At 47.7% G+C, this 15,894-nt stretch overlaps 1 protein-coding gene across 2 annotated transcripts; it reads left to right on the forward strand.

Annotated features, from left to right (window-relative positions):
* The first annotated feature begins 6,122 nt into the window (after nucleotides 1-6,122).
* Paox (polyamine oxidase) lies at nucleotides 6,123-14,488 on the forward strand. Of its 2 annotated transcripts, XM_038323641.2 has the most exons (7): nucleotides 6,123-6,336; nucleotides 6,783-7,269; nucleotides 7,959-8,158; nucleotides 9,491-9,743; nucleotides 12,317-12,429; nucleotides 12,823-12,980; nucleotides 14,130-14,488. In XM_038323641.2, the coding sequence occupies exons 1-7, from the start codon at nucleotides 6,180-6,182 to the stop codon at nucleotides 14,271-14,273; spliced, it is 1,512 nt and encodes a 503-aa protein (XP_038179569.1). In that variant the 5' UTR covers nucleotides 6,123-6,179; the 3' UTR covers nucleotides 14,274-14,488. The 2 variants fall into 2 exon arrangements, with proteins under 2 accessions (XP_038179569.1, XP_038179577.1); XM_038323649.1 differs by lacking the exon at nucleotides 12,823-12,980.
* The last annotated feature ends 1,406 nt before the right edge of the window (nucleotides 14,489-15,894 follow it).

The following is a 15,894-nucleotide window of genomic DNA, read 5'->3' on the forward strand; positions in this document are numbered from 1 at the left end:
ACAGAGGTACGTCTGCTTCTGTCTCTCAAGTGCTGAGATTAAGGGCATGCGCAACCACACCCCGCTCGAGAGGCATTCTTTACTTGGCAGCTAACTAGCTTCATAACATTAGGGTTTTACAAGATGAGACGATTTCCATATACTTAAAAGAAAATCGAGGTTTTTCCTCATGTAGATAATCTTGAATTATAACTTTGAAATGTTTAGCAAGCATTAATCCGGCCAATATTTGTATTCTTGCCCTGGTCCTGCAAACGCTAGGTTAGAGGTAAATGACAGTACCTTCAGATAAAAACAAAATTTATAATTTAAGTGACAGTACCTACATATAAAAACAAAATTTATAATTTAAAGAAAACAATTCCAAACCAAACTAAAGTCAGCAAGCTTTATTTCAAGACTAAGGTAGCCTATAAGTAGAAACTGATCACCAACAAGCCTTTGCTGATGAGGGGCTCTATATTATTAACATGAAATGGCTCAAACACAGGGTTTATCAACCCAGGGCTGGTGGTGAGGCCAGGTGACTACTATTCTCTGAGTTTAGGGACAAAAGAAGAAGCAACTGAAGAGTGAGAGTATTGTATTTGTCAGCGTTCTCTAGAAGAGTAGAACTGATAGGTATATATATATGTGTGTGTGTATGTATATATATGTATATACACACATATGTATGTACACACATATGCGATTAGAGCGACTTACAAGCTGTGGTCCAGTTAGTGCAACAATGGCTGTCTCCTGATGAAAAGTTCAAGAATCCAATAACTGTTCAGTCCACAAGGCTGGAGGGCTCAGCTGGTCTTCAGCACAGTCAGAATCCAGAAGAAGTAGGCTCTAATGTCAGGGAAGGAACGCCTCAGCAGCGGGATACATGAACTGGCCAGAGAGAACGAGGGTGAGCAGGCAAACAGCAGAAGTTTTCTTCTATGTCCTTTATATAGGCTGCCACGAGAGGGTGTGGCCCAGATTTGGGGTTGTCTTTCCTACTTCAAAAGATCCAATCAAGAAAAATCTCTCACAGATGTGCCCTGTGACGTAGTCACACTGGCAAACAAGAAGAGCCGCCACAGGTGTCAATTAGACTTCACAGAAAAACTTCTGTTTCAAAGAAAACCATCAAGACTGGAGACACAAGATACAAGAAGGATGAGGGAAAAATGCTCTGCAAGTCTCTCATCTGGTAAAGGTCTTGTGCCTAGAATTTATAACATCCTATGCCAACCCAATAGTAAGAGGTAACTAAGCTACGAAGAACAAAGGACGGACACGCTTTCCTTTGAAAAAGATGTACTGTCTGGGGGACATGAGAAGATACTCAACATCATTAATCTTTAGAGAAATACCAATCAAACCCACTTCTTTTTTAGAAATAAATCTTATTTATTTATTTATTAATTATTATGCAATATTCTGTCTGTGTGTATGCCTGAAGGCCAGAAGAGGGCACCAGACCTCTTTACAGATGGTTGTGAGCCACCATGTGCTTGCTGGGAATTGAATTCAGGACCTTTGGATGAGCAGGCAATGCTCTTAACCACTGAGCCATCTCTCCAGCCCCTCAAACCCACTTCTTACCTATAAGGCTGGCTGTAATAAAGGCTGTCAACAGTGAGTGTGGGAAAGCATGCTGAAGAGCTGGAGCCTCCGACACTGGTGGTGTTGGGGGAATCTTTCTGGAGTAAATACTCAGACACCCATGGAGGTGGAGGAAAGGAGATGTCGCCAGTGGACTGAAGTCAGGACAGCTTCTGGAAGGCTTCGAGCCAGGTCTAGTTGTTTGTATTCTCATTTTATACTCTAAGATCACAAGGTGGGCGGGAAAACAAGCGAGGTTTACCTGATGCCTATGTGGCGGTCAGCAGGTTGTCAAGGGGAATGAACCATTGTTACAGCTGTTTCTCTAGGTCATTCTGTTTCAGAGAGCAACTGAAGTCATGCTGTCAAATAGACAATACTGGTAATGCTTTGAGTAAATCACTAAATAAATTCACACATCTTTAATAATTGATCTTTCCTACTTTATTTGACTTCAGTGGTGGGAGTACAAATTGGTGTGGTCACTTTGCCTTTGTGAGGTGTGTGTATACATGTTGGAGATTGAACTCTGGCCTTGCACCACATAGTCACAGCCCCCAGCCCTAAGAATGGCCACTCTGGAAAACAGCTTGCCATTGTCTCAAAAGTTAAGACAGGGTTGTCTATATAACCCTTGCTGGCCTGGAGCCTGTCTATGTGATGGGGGTGGATTTTTCTCTCCCTCCTGCCAGCTCCACAGGGAGACGTTATTAATTATAAAAGCTCGGCTGATAGCTTAGGCTTCTTACTAACTAGCTCTTACAACTTAAATTAATCCATTTATTACTTTTACTCTGTACTGCCCATGTTGTTTTTTCCTCTGTCTGTCTGGCGACTGACTTCTTTTTCCCAGCTTCCTCTGTGCCTGGAAATCCTGCCTAGCCATGGGCCATTCTGCCTTCAGCTTTTTATTAAACCAATCACAGTGACATTTCTTCACACCGTGCAAAGAAATAGTTCACAGCAATTTTTGTCTCACAAATGCTGGCATTAAAAGCATATGGCACCACACTGGGCTAATGGGTGCCTTTCAGTATGTTGCAATATACGGTGGGGACTGAAGGTAAAGCTCAGTGGTATCACTCTTGCCTGGCATGCACAAAGGCTTGAATCCCACCCCCAGTATGGCATAGATACGATGAAAAGGGATAAGTACTGATACGTGATGTAATGTGGAAAAGCCTTGAAGGCATCACGATGAGCGACAGCCACACACAAAGACTTCATCCTGTCTCTTTATATGAACCGTCTGGAATAGGGCGATGGAAACATTTTGAACTTGGTGGTGGCTGCATGACTCTGCCAGTGTGCTGAAAGCCGCTGGCTCATACACGTCATGTGGGTGAAGGACGCACACATTCTATATCGATAAGGAGGCTTTCTTTACAAATTATCATCTGTGGTGCCAAGCATGGCCCTCCTGCCTTCAGACAAGAAAGTGACTGTATCTGCCTGAGCATGTGACTACCCCAGCTGCAGGACAGCCTTTTGATTCAGACTGTGGTGCTCCATCTAGTGGACAAAAAACACTACTGTCCTTGCCCTGCACCTCTGTAGGCCCAGTGTGTTACTACCAGACATTTTGTTGAACATCTCCACCTCAATTTTCCTGTATCCCAAAGAAATTAAAATAGGAATTGGTAAGTGAAAGTAGATGTATCTGCAGACTCTGTAGCAGGGTTACAATTGTACAGGAAAGGCCAGGCATGTGGGGCACACAGTAACACCACTAGGGAAGTTCAGGAAGGAGGGGTCAGGTGTTCAAAACCAGTCTTGCCTACATAGCAAGTTTTTTTTTAATTGTTTATTTATTATGTACACAGTGTTCAGCCTCCATGTATGCCAGAAGAGGGCACCAGATCTCATTACAGATGGTTGTGAGCTACCATGTGATTGCTAGGAATTGAACTCAGGACCTCCAGAAGAGCAGTCAGTGCTCTTAATCTCTGAGCCACCTCTCCAGCCCCGCTACATAGCAAGGTTGAGGCCAGCCTGGACTATATGAGCCCCTCACCCTTTAGTCCCTCCCAAACAAAAAAATAATTTAGAGAAAAGATGAAAGAGAAGCCTAAAAACATACAAACTAACTAAGACAGGTTAAGCTATTCAGTCTGTGATTGACAGGAAGGGCACCTGGGTCCCAGGTTGTTCCCTATTAACACAATTATTAAAGATCTTTTATTTTTCAACAGCTTCAAACATATAGATGATGTGTCATGATGATATCAATTCCCCTCTTTCCCACTCCTTCAAGCATTTTCAACACCCCTCCCCCCATTTCATGGCCCTGCCTCCATTTTATAATCTGCTATGTTCAATTAGTACTGCCTGTTAGAATGCTGATAGATCTTGGCTTGATCTTGTAGGGGTCATCATTGCTGCAGCATGTTCATGAATACAGAGTCCATGTCATGTCCAGAAGACAGTATTTCACCATTCTCTGGTTCTTACATTTTTTAAATTTTTTATTAGCTTTTAATTTTTGTGTGTATCTACACCATGTATGCATGGGTGCCCAGAGGCTGGAAAGGGGAGCTGCATCCCTGAATCTAGAGTTACAGGTGCTTGTGAACCACCTAATGTGGGTGCTGGGCTGGGGACTGAACTCCAGTCCTCTGCGAGTGCAATGTGTGATCTCCACCCCAGAGCTCTTATATTCTTTCCCTCCCCTTTCCTTGATGTGCCCTGAGCCTTGGGGGTGGGGTGGAGGCTACAGATGCCCCACTCACTATTGTCACTTACTCTTTGCACCTGGGCTAGCTGTGAGTCTCTATTCATTGCTGCCAACTGCAGAAGAATCTCTGGCCAAGGTTGAGAGCAGCACTAACCAGTGGGTAAAATCATAAACATAAGCCAGGTGGTGGCGGTGGCGCACACCTTTAATCCCAGCATTCAGGAGACCAAGGCAGGTGGATCTCTGATTTTGAGATCAGCCTGGTCTACAGAATGAATTTCAGGACAGTCAGGGCTGCACAGAGAAAGCCTGTCTCAAAAAACAAAAACAGAACAAAACAAAACAAAAAACCCCAAACCAACCAACCAACTAACCAAACAAACAAAACCCAAAACACCAAAACAAACAAACAAACAAAAACCCAACCAAAACCAAAAACCAAACCAAAACCAGAAAATCCCAAACATAAACCAACATTTAGAAGGTAGTTTGACAACTTGACATTATAGCAAAAGGGCAGTAGGTCCCTCCTTTCCACCAGGGCCTACGGCCTTCTAAGCTTTAGGTCTGGTTTACTGTAACAAGCATGAATTCCTTCCTCCGGAGCAGGTCTTTAATCTAAATCAGTTGGTTATCTTTATAACCTTTGTGCTCCTGCTGGGCCACTGTGCACATCTTACTTGGCAGGCCAGAACTGCAGTATGTGGGAACTGACACTGTAATGCCATTGTGACTTTTCTCCTGCAGCAGCACGCATCACCACCTTTGGCACTGTAAAAACTGGCCAGCAGGAAGGACGTTTTTGTGTCAGATCCAGCTTCGTTTTCTGTGTCCCCCGAAGCCAAGTTCTTTATTAATTATCCAATGAAATCATCAGATAGATAGAAGTTTTAAGACTGGGTGGAGGAAAACAGTGGGGCCTGCTAGAGTTTGTCTCTCGGTCCATTTCTTTGATAGATGTAGGGTAGGATGTATTTGGTATCTTTTCTTTGGAAGTCAGCTTCAGCACCCAACTCCCAAGATCCTGCTAAACACACTAACTTTGCAAGTGAACAAGGGTGATGTTCTGATAGCTGAGTGACGGGCACATGCCTTCTGCTCTTTAGACTGGTATAGGATCACGATTTCCATCCCTGTCAGAGCCATCGCCCCTTCCCCCAGCGCGTTTTATTTATCTATACCAGTGCATCTTATTTACCCATACCACATCTACTTGCTCTGAGTGGGTGGATCGAGAGAATGGGGCAAAGACATTTTTGTTCCTCAGCCTGTGAATGAAGCTCTAGCAGAGCTTGACCAAAAAGCAGTGTTCTCAGTTTACAGGATCCCTCCCTGTCTTCACGCTTTGAGGAAGCATAGGGGTCCAGGACTATACATCTCCTAAGCAGGCTCCGCTGTGAGCCTATCTTCCAGTGGAAAGGAGACTATAGCAATGGTGCACTCTCTCCTTATACAAGCCAGGACGGATGCCTCGGGAAGGATGCCTGTGGAAGACCACCTGCGTCGGTGGGGATGCTGGCTCACATTGTCCAGTGGTAGCCATACCCACACCCCACTTAAGGAGACCGTGGGCGGGCCCAAACAGGAAGGGTACGGCTCAGACCACTTGGAGCTTGAGCTCATCCGGGAGCCGGAGCCTACGTGGATGACACAGTGCTGACACAGTGCAGGCCGCGGGACATCCACCTCCCCGCCACCTCGGGTCTAGTTCCAAATGTTCGGCAGGACTGTCCAGACCTCGCCTACCTCGCGTGTGGTCCCTCGGGCTCCCCATAGGTCTCGCCCCTCGCCCCACCTCCAGTTCCACGCACACTCTTTCGCTCCTTTCCTACCTAGCTCCGCCTTCTTCCCCGCCTCTGGCCCCGCCCCGCCCGCCTCCGCTTGGGTAGCCTAAGGCCACCGGTCGGTGGAGGACCCTGAGCAAGCTATGGCGTCCGGATGTCCGCGGGTGCTGGTGGTGGGCGGCGGCATCGCGGGGCTGGGCGCTGCACAGAGACTCTGCCGCCACCCTGCTGCTCCACACCTGCGGGTCCTGGAGGCCACTGCCCGCGCCGGGGGCCGCATCCGCTCGGAACGCTGCTTCGGTAACCGCCCTTTGGGCCCCTTGACCGACCTCAGACCCCATCCGACTCATACTGATCCAGGAAGCCTTTTCGGGCTCCTCGGGGAAAGGAACACACACCCACGTTCACCGGGCCCCGAAACTCAACTGCCCAAAGTTGAGTACATTCCAGGGAAGGCAACCTAGGGCCCTGCAGTTTTCTTGCTCTGCCCTGGGGGTTCCTTTTGGTTTCTCCTTAAGTGGCCCCTGAAGCCGGTACAGGCCGGCTTGTCCGTCCCCTGGAGTTCCCCAAGCCAATTGGTCTAACCAATTGGTTCCTTTGGGAAACACTTAACCCTGAGAGACAGGTCCTGATATACAATGGGTCCGTGTGACTCTCAAGATGTTCTCAAGAGTATGTATGGGAAAGGGTGGGACTGGTTTTTATGGGGAGGGAGCTTCCAGGTAGCTTTTCCTGTGCCCTCCTAGGTGGTGTAGTGGAGTTGGGTGCACACTGGATCCATGGGCCCTCCCAGGGAAATCCTGTTTTCCAGCTGGCTGCGGAGTTCGGTCTCCTGGGGGAGAAAGAATTATCAGAGGAGAACCAGCTAGTGGAGACCGGAGGGCACGTGGCCCTGCCCTCCATGAGCTATACCAGCTCAGGAGCACCTGTGAGCCTGGAGCTGGTGACAGAGATGGCCAGTCTGTTCTATGGACTGATAGACCAAACCCGAGAGTTCCTGAATGCACCTGAGACCCCGACGGCCAGTGTTGGAGAGTTTCTCAAGAAGGAGCTAAGGGAGCAGGTGGCTAGCTGGACTGAGGATGAGGACACTAAGAAGCTCAAGCTGGCTATCCTGAACACCTTCTTCAACATAGAGTGTTGCGTGAGCGGCACCCACAGCATGGACCTGGTGGCCCTTGCACCGTTCGGGGAGTATACAGTGCTGCCGGGACTGGATTGCACCTTGGCTGGGTATGGGCCACAGCCTTGCCAGCTCTGCCCATCTTGTCTGTGCAGAGGCACTAGACTGCAGAAAGGAGGGCAAAAGGGGAGAGAGGAGGCCCGGAGTGGGCAGGTGAGGGCACTGCCCTCCCCGTTCAGAGAAATTGGTTGCTTTTTCTCCTGGTTTTGTTAGTTTAAGCAAGAATGTTTCTAGGAAATTGAGAGGGAAATGTCTCGATTGTCAATCTCTTCTGATTTCCTGGGGCCACTCATGTGCCAGGTGTTAAACAAGGGGCTTCAGGTGCAAAGGAGCCAGGCAGGTTCCTTCCCTAGGGCAGCCAGGGCTGTGCCTGTTGCTAGGCTCACAGACCATTTGGCAGGGTGGCCCTTATCACCGAATCAAGCCCAAGGCTTCTGTTCAGCTGGTAGGCATTTGTGATTCAGGAAGTGCACAAACATGGGGCTGGTGTGGTAGTGTGTGTGTGTGGGAGGAGGTCTCTAACACTCCTGTGGCCTAGTTTTGTGGCCCTCCTTAGCTAGAAGGTGAATGTTAATGGTCCTGTGTTTTAAGGGGTTGTCCACTTCCAGGCACTCTGCCCAGCCTCTTTCTGGCTTTTGAATGATGCTCCCATCGAGGGTGGGGCATCTTGGATGGCTTATTTCTGCAAGGGTTACTCTTCCAGGGCCTGGATCATCACACAACTTCTGTCTCCCTTTAGTGGTTACCAAGAACTTACCAACCGCATACTGATTTCCTTGCCCAAGGATTCGATGGTTTTTAAAAAGCCGGTGAAGACCATTCACTGGAATGGGTCCTTCCAGGAAGCTGCTTTTCCAGGGGAGATCTTCCCCGTGTTGGTGGAGTGTGAAGATGGTACCCGCCTGCCAGCCCATCATGTCATCGTCACCGTGCCCTTAGGTAGAACTCACTGTCTGTATCCCTGTCTCAGGCACCAGCGGCCTCGGGTTTTTCCCGTTCTCCTTGACTCTGGGTATTTGCTGAGCTGTGGAGTTCATGTTTTCATTCTAAGGAATTTTAGATGGATGGAAGTACTCTTAGCATCTTTTGTAGCGCTTTAGCCCTTCCGCCTCAGCCTCCTGAGTGCTGGAGTTCCAGGCATGAGCTGCCATGCCTGGCTTATCTTTTCTTGTATAAGCGATGTCATTATTAATAAATACTGGCGGAAGTTTAGTAGTTCTCACTTCCGTTTCACATGGTGTCTACATGTGAATTTCAAAGTGCTCATGTGGCTTCATTTTCATAGACTGAGGGGTGGTTTGTTCTCGAAGATCTAGACAGAATGACTCTGCTTCTCTCCCCAGGCCCACTGTGTATGGGGAAATTGTCTCTGTCATGTGCCTGGTTGTGGCCTTGTGGCTTCCTGTTGCCCTGATCTCCTTCCTTTCTTTTTTAAGTTTTAATTTTTGTTTTGAGACAGGGTCTCACCATGTAGCCCTGGATGGCCTGGAACTCCCTGTGTAAACCAGGCTGGTGTCAAACTCAGAGATCCACTGCGTATGCCTTCCAAGTGCTGCGATTAAAGACCTTGTCCTTCCTTCCTTCCTTCCTTCCTTCCTTCCTTCCTTCCTTCCTTCCTTCCTTCCTTCCTTCCTTCCTGGCTTCAAGGAAATGTTCTCTCCTCTGATTTGACTTTGTTGTTTGACTGTGCACTATTTTTTTTTTTTTTCTATTTAGACACATCTGAGGTTTTCAGTGGCAGAGTGCTTACATATGTGAGGCCCCGGGTTCAATTTATAACAGTAAATGACAAAACAAGACGTCTGGGTGAAATTTGTGTGATGACTTCTGCAGACTGACCCTGACTGTGTGACTGGCAGTTAGAAGTAGGAGGTCAGGAGTGTGATGTTCCCACAGAGTCCCATTTAACCGTTCCTCTGTGATGAGGGCGTCTGTAGTATTCCTCCAGTACAGTAGCAGTCAACCTGAGTCCTCATGGTCCAGCCTTTGGAATTTATCTCCAGGAACCTGAATCAAAGTATGAAATGTTTAAAAGCCCTTTGTACAATCAGGCCAGGTTTCTGTTGATGTAGATTCTAGCTCAAACGTAACTTTATTTTTTTGCTTTTTAAAGCAGGGTCTTACAATGTAGCTCTTGCTGTCCTGGAACTCACTATGTAAATCAGGCTGGCCTTGAACTCACAGGCATCCTCCTGCCTCTGCCTCCCGAGTACTGGATTAAATGCATATACCACAGACCTATCTTAAATCATATCCAATTCTGAATTGCAGGTTTTCTCAAAGAACATCAAGATACCTTCTTTGATCCACCACTGCCTGACAAAAAGGCAGAAGCCATCAGAAAAATAGGCTTTGGTACCAACAACAAAATCTTTTTGGAGTTTGAAAAGCCCTTCTGGGAGCCCGACTGCCAGTTCATCCAGGTGGTATGGGAAGACACATCACCCCTACAGGGCACAGCCCTCTCACTCCAAGACATCTGGTTCAAGAAGCTCATTGGCTTTTTGGTTCTGCCTCCTTTTGAGTATGTATATATCAAGGAGCTTTTGGGAAGCTCTCTCCTGCTCACTAGTAGCTTAGTCTGTTGGAGGACCCAGCTGTGTGTGGTTTATCGCCAGTGTTTCTGAGGTTTAATGGAAGGAAGGACATGAGCTCTCAAAGTGTTGGTTATGTGTCTCAGCCTGGCTCCCTGAGAGACAAATGGAGGTCCAGAATGTAATCTTGGGCTCCTGGAATGTCCACTCAAAAAAAAAGTATTGAAATTCTTTAGGAAGTTGTGATTTGTAGATACAAAGAAATTTGAAATATGGATCTGTCTATGCCTGGGGAAATAGAACTTAAATGGGAGCCAAAGACCCTTCTACATAATGGAAGCAGAGATCCACTGTGGTGGTATTTTGTTTGTGCTTTAACAAAGTGTAACTAGCTTAGCCAGTAGAGCATGAGACTTAATCTCAGGGTCATGGGTTCATGTTCCATATTGGGCACTAGATGGAGCATGAATTGAGTAAATGCTAAAAGATCAGAGAAGCAGAATAGCCAGATACTAGTTCTTACCTCTACCAAATTCTCAGACCAAATTCTTTCTAGGAATCCTCAGACTGAATGCACTGAGCTCCTGTCTCCTCCGGCCTTATATTCCTCTCTCCACCCAGCCATATCCTTTTCTGTCTCCACCTTCCTAGAGTTGGGATTAAAGGAGTGTGACTCCCAAGTACTGGGATTAAAGGTGTGAGACATCACCTTCTGGCTCTGTTTCTCTTTGAGACTGGATCAGTCTAGTGTAGACCAGGCTGGTCTTGAACTCACAGAGATCCGCCTGCCTCTGCCTCCCGAGTGCTGGGATTAAAGGCGTGCGCCACCAAGGCCTGGCCTCTGTGGCTAACTAGTATGGCTAGCTCCACACTCTGATCTACAGGCAAGCTTTATTTGTTAAAGCACAAACAAAATATCTAAAAAAAGATCAACAGACAGACAGTACCCACAGATGAAGGTCTTAACTTTGGTTCAGCCATCCTATAACGCTGTGTGCATAGATAGGTATTAATTCAGGAAGAACTACCATGCATAGTGTAGGATTGGAACTGACTTGACAGCATCAGAACACACTGAACTAATGTCACGAGGAGGAAGAAGTCCACATTCCACTTAGAGACTTGGCAGGAAGGGGCCGTGTTCTTAGCCTAAAAGACTAGGATCAGTGTCAGCAAGAGCCACAGCTGCAGAGCAGCCTTCCCCTTGGGAGGAAGGGAAGTGAGGAGGGAGGGAGGGATTCATTTCACGGAAGTGTTTGGACTGGCTGCCCACTAGTGCTGAAAAACTACATTTTCTGAAAAATTACATGAATATTATTCTCTTTTTCTGTTTTTGAGAGATTTGTTACGTGTGTGGATGTTTTCTCTGCATGCATGTTTGTATACCATACGTGTGCAGAGCTTGAGGAGGCCAATAGAGGGCACCAAAACACCTGGAGCTGGAATTAGAGACAGTTGTTAGCCACCATATGGGTGCTGGGAACCGAATTCTGGTCCTCTGGAAGAGAAGCCGGTGTTCCTTTACCATTGAGCTTTCTCTTCCATCCCATTATTCCTTTTTTAAAACCCCATATCTGTGTAGATAATGATCAATATAAGCAAATGCAGAAGCAGCAGAGACTCCTGTGTCTTCTATAGCCAAATAGCAATAAGCATTGAAGACAAGCAGAACTCTACCACCTTTACAATTCACTTTATTTGAGAAAATATGCCCCCCCCATGTATGTATGTATATATATGTGTATGCTTACTGACTGTGGAGGCCAGCGGTTGATATCAGGGATCTTTCTCTGTCACTCTCTACCCTGTTTTTCAAGACAGGATTCACTGAGCCTATAGCTCAGGCACTGGCTTTTACCTCTCCACAGTGTGTGTCATTCAGAAAATATTGGTTCATGTAATAATGCCAAAACTTAAATTTATCAATACCACCACTGATATCTGAAGACTGTCAGTAGCATGACACTCTTATACTGTTGGTGACATATACAATTTTGCTGAAATTCTGGGTTTTGCTCGAGAGCTTAAATTTCATTGTTATCAACGTATACAGTGCATGTTTTTTCTGAGAAAATATCTCCTCAGTATCATGGTTGGCTAGGTGTCCTTGTAGGTAAAGAAGTGGGTGAAGGAAGTGCTAGGTGAGTTTCCTCAGACTCATGACACCTGAAAAGTTCTTTATGCCTCTTACCATTTCTTCATACAGACAGAAAAATACACCCAAGAGCCAAAATTTAATAAAATCAGAAACTTATTACCATTTCATCAAGGACCTTTTCAAGTGAAATCAGCACTCCCCCCATGCCCCAAGATGCATGTGGTGGTAAAGAGAATGGAGCCCATTGGTGTGGCGTGTTGAGACATTCATTTTCTGAGGGACAGCTTACCTGTTCTTCTCTTGCACACTGGCACAAAGACGAAGTGGAAGCAGCACGTGCTGCCTTAGTGTTGTGAACACAGCTGAGAGCCTGGGGAGCCCTGGGGGGCTGTTCTGGGTGGTGTTGGCCCTGGCATAGTTGGGCTGTGGCCAGCAGATTCGTTTGTCTTCTTTCTGTGCACACAGGTCTTCACACGTGCTCTGTGGGTTTATTGCTGGGCGCGAGTCGGAGTTTATGGAGACTCTGTCGGATGAAGAAGTGCTTCTGTCCCTAACCCGAGTACTCCGGAGAGCGACAGGTAGGCCCCAGCCATGTGTTCTTTTTGGCCAGTCTCTGAACAGGAAGTAAACTCAGAACAGAGAAGAATGAATTCTGCTTTGTACATTCCCAAGACAGCCTGCTTCCTGGGCAGTGGGCTAGTAACGGTTTGCAAATACTTCCTAATTTTATTTTCTAAAATCTTTCTCCCAAAACACTTGCAGTTGTCCCATGTCAGGTGCCTTCAGGTAGGGAAACTGAGACTCAGTTCACTTTCAGGAGGCATCTCAGGGTGTTGCTTATGGGCACCAGCTGTCCCTGTGTGGTGCTGGCAGAATAGCCGAGATAGGATGCTTAGGAAAACACACACTGGCATAGTTTTCTTCCAGGTTAGTGAGAATTCTGGGTTAATTGCTGTATCACTGTGTTTCAGGAAACTCACAATTGCCAGCAGCCAAGAGTGTGCTAAGGTCTTGTTGGCACAGTGCTCCATACACCCGAGGTTCCTATAGCTATGTGGCCATTGGCAGCACTGGCGATGACCTAGATCTGCTGGCTCAGCCCCTCCCTGATGATGGAACTGGCACCCAGGTATAGTGGCCTGCCTTGGTGTGAGGCACCCGGAATCCTGCTGCTAACTAAGGCCTAAAGGTGATGTGGTATGAGTGATGGGTGAGGTAGGGATCTCAAAGACTCAGCCATTTCATTTTGGAAAATGGGAATAATTTCAAGTTGAATGTGCTGGCATACACTCATAATCTCAACACTCAGGAGGCAGAGGCAGGAGGATTATGTCAAGTCCACAGATAGCCCCTGGTCTATAGAACAAATCATGGGATAGCCAAAGCTAGTAAGGCTATGTCTCAACAAACTCAAACCCAAACGAAAAGCCTTGGAACATGTTATTCACATCAGAACTGGAATTTTACAGTGCTCACTACAGGAATAAAAGGAAGCAAAAGTAACTGGTACAGAAAACCACCCTCTCCCCAGACTGTGCTTCCAACAACCACCCTCTCCCCAGACCGTGCTTCCAGCTGCTTTATCTCTTTTTCTTTGTGTTGGCGAGGAAGCCCTGAGCATGCCAGGCAAGCACTCTACCCCCCACACCTCTCCATCTGATTCTCGTATTGAAAGCACATGTTCACACTGTCGCTTTAAGACGTTCAGGTGACCACGGAGGCACATGCCTCTGTAATACCAGCTAGAAAGATCACCACAGGTTCTAGGCTAGCCAGAGCCACATAGTGAGACCATGTTTCAAAACAATTTAATCATGGAAGTCATCAACTGTAGAGAAGTAGGTGGAGCAGTTGGTGCCCCCTGTCCCCGCCCCAGCAGGGTCTGGCCACTGTCCCCTTAACTTCCTGAGTATGCCTCCATGCAGAGATCTCGGTGCGTATCTCTTAGACAGCTACCCAGTACTACCGTTCAGTTGTTTTCCAGGCGTCTCATGGTCCCTGTCAGCGTGCTCACTGTCACGTCACTTTTAGTTGCAGGCAGGTGACTTCTCAGCACTGCATGGTGTATTCGGTTTAGCCCCACTCTCCCGTGGTAGTTCAGCAGCTTCAGGGCCTTACCAGCTGGGCATCATTGGTCCTCACACCTGCCTGGCATGGGCAGTTACGTCTTCGGCACGTCTGCAGATGGACGGGCAGGGGCTCTGTGCTCTGTTTTCTGTGGATGCCTTCACAGCTGCCCCACTTGCATCCCTGTTCGAGCCTGGTCTTTTTCCCGCAGCTCCAGGTACTCTTCGCTGGGGAAGCCACCCATCGGACATTTTATTCCACCACACACGGGGCCCTCCTGTCTGGCTGGAGAGAAGCCGATCGCCTCCTTGGTCTGTGGGACTCAAAGGTGCAGCAGCCCCGGCCCAGGCTGTGAGTGTCTGCTGCTCTGCTCTATCAAGCGGGCTGACCAAACTCCCGCCTGTTGGATACATGATTTTCAGTTTGGCTTTTGAAGTTTTGGGATCTTACTGGTAGCTTTAATTTTGGGAAAGTGGTCTCTTTTTTTCCTATCTGTTGTTGGAGTCTGGGTGGGTCTGATCATGGATGTCTCACTGGGTTGTTGCGCACATAAAGCAGCTAATACCGTAACCCCGTGTCAAGAGTCCTTCTCATGCTGCATCTAGTTCTCATCCTGTTCCCACCCAAGTCCAGACCCTGTCTGCCCCTTTTATCCCAGCTCATGGCTTTCCCCTTAGGCCCAAAGTACCCTCTGTACTGTTTTTGAAGGCGTTCCCACTGCTGTTGTCCAGGACCACAGTATGGCTAACGAACTTCCCTTTGATCATTAATGGATCCATGTCAGGTACCCTAGAGGGGTGGGCTGGATGAACGTGCAGAACTGAGAAGAATGGGTGGGGCAGGGCGAAGCATCTTATTCTGGCCTGGCTTGGGGATTTTTGGAGGTGAAGAAAAAAAAAAGGTTTAAATATTATTGAGGGAGCAGGTTGGCCAAACTCAGGGAGGGTACTGGGGACACAGAATATGGAGATACGGTTAGGAAGGGTCTTAGGGAGTCAGGAGTATTGGGGGTAGATATGGGGAGTGTCTTGGGGAGCTAGGCAATGTCGGGTAGGACTCTTGGACACTTTGCAGCCTGTCTCACTGCAATCTCCCAGCAGCTCCAGAGGACAGGTCCGTTGCTCCTGCTTACAGAGAAGACAGAACACTCAGACTTAGTAACTCTCATGCTGCATCTGCCCCAAGAGCTTGCACACCTCTGCATGGTGGAGTTGGAGAGGTTGGTGCAGCCACTGGGGTGGTGCTCCAGAGGGAGCATAGGAGCTTGCGGAGACTCTTGCCCCTCTCTTGCACAGTGTGACTCTGTCACTGGTCCCAGGCTCCAGAAAGGCCGAGTGCAGCCCCTTTTGGTTGCATCAGTCAAGCTTCCATTTCCAAAACAGCTCCTGGCTTGCCTGTCTGTGCACAGTCCGGTCCAGCTCTCTGCTGGGCTCCTCGGCCTTCAGATCCTCAAGGCCTGCCATTCCTCCATCGCTCCAGCCTGTCAGGAAGCATGTTACATCATCAGGAACGCTTCCTGCCTTCTGGCACCAGACTGTCCTTCATGGGCTACCACGGAAAAAAGCCAGACTCCAGTAATTTTTTTTTTCTCAAGGGCAAAGGTCTTTACTGTTGACCCTCAGGGAGGCATTTCAGTTTTCAGAGACAAACCCAGGTGACTTTGTGGGAGAAACAGGCTTGCCAAGGAGAAAGGCCAGGAGGATTCAAGCTGCAGGGGATGGGGCTCCGCCATGGTGGAGAATTGGCTTGACATGCCTAGAGCTTTAAATTTAGAATGTGGACACATTTTCCCCCACTTTTTTTTTTTTTGATACAACATTTTACTTGGTAGTCCAGGCTGGCCTTGAACTTTCTATTCTGCCTCAATCTCATAAGTGCTGGAATTACAGAGGTGTGTGTTGGGGGGGGGGGTGTGTGGAGGGTACCAGCGATTAAGCCCAGGGCCTCCTGCGTTCTCAGCAACCTTTATAACATTG

This window comes from Arvicola amphibius, chromosome 1, assembly GCF_903992535.2.
Source record: "Arvicola amphibius chromosome 1, mArvAmp1.2, whole genome shotgun sequence".
Lineage (NCBI taxonomy): Eukaryota > Metazoa > Chordata > Mammalia > Rodentia > Cricetidae > Arvicola > Arvicola amphibius.

Coding starts and splice junctions, on each gene's coding strand:
- Paox (XM_038323641.2), top strand. CDS start 6,180: ATGGCGTCCGGATGTCCGCGGGTGCTGGTGGTGGGCGGCGGCATCGCG. Junction 6,337..6,782: donor CCGCTCGGAACGCTGCTTCG/GTAACCGCCCTT, acceptor GTGCCCTCCTAG/GTGGTGTAGTGGAGTTGGGT. Junction 12,430..12,822: donor AGTACTCCGGAGAGCGACAG/GTAGGCCCCAGC, acceptor ACTGTGTTTCAG/GAAACTCACAATTGCCAGCA.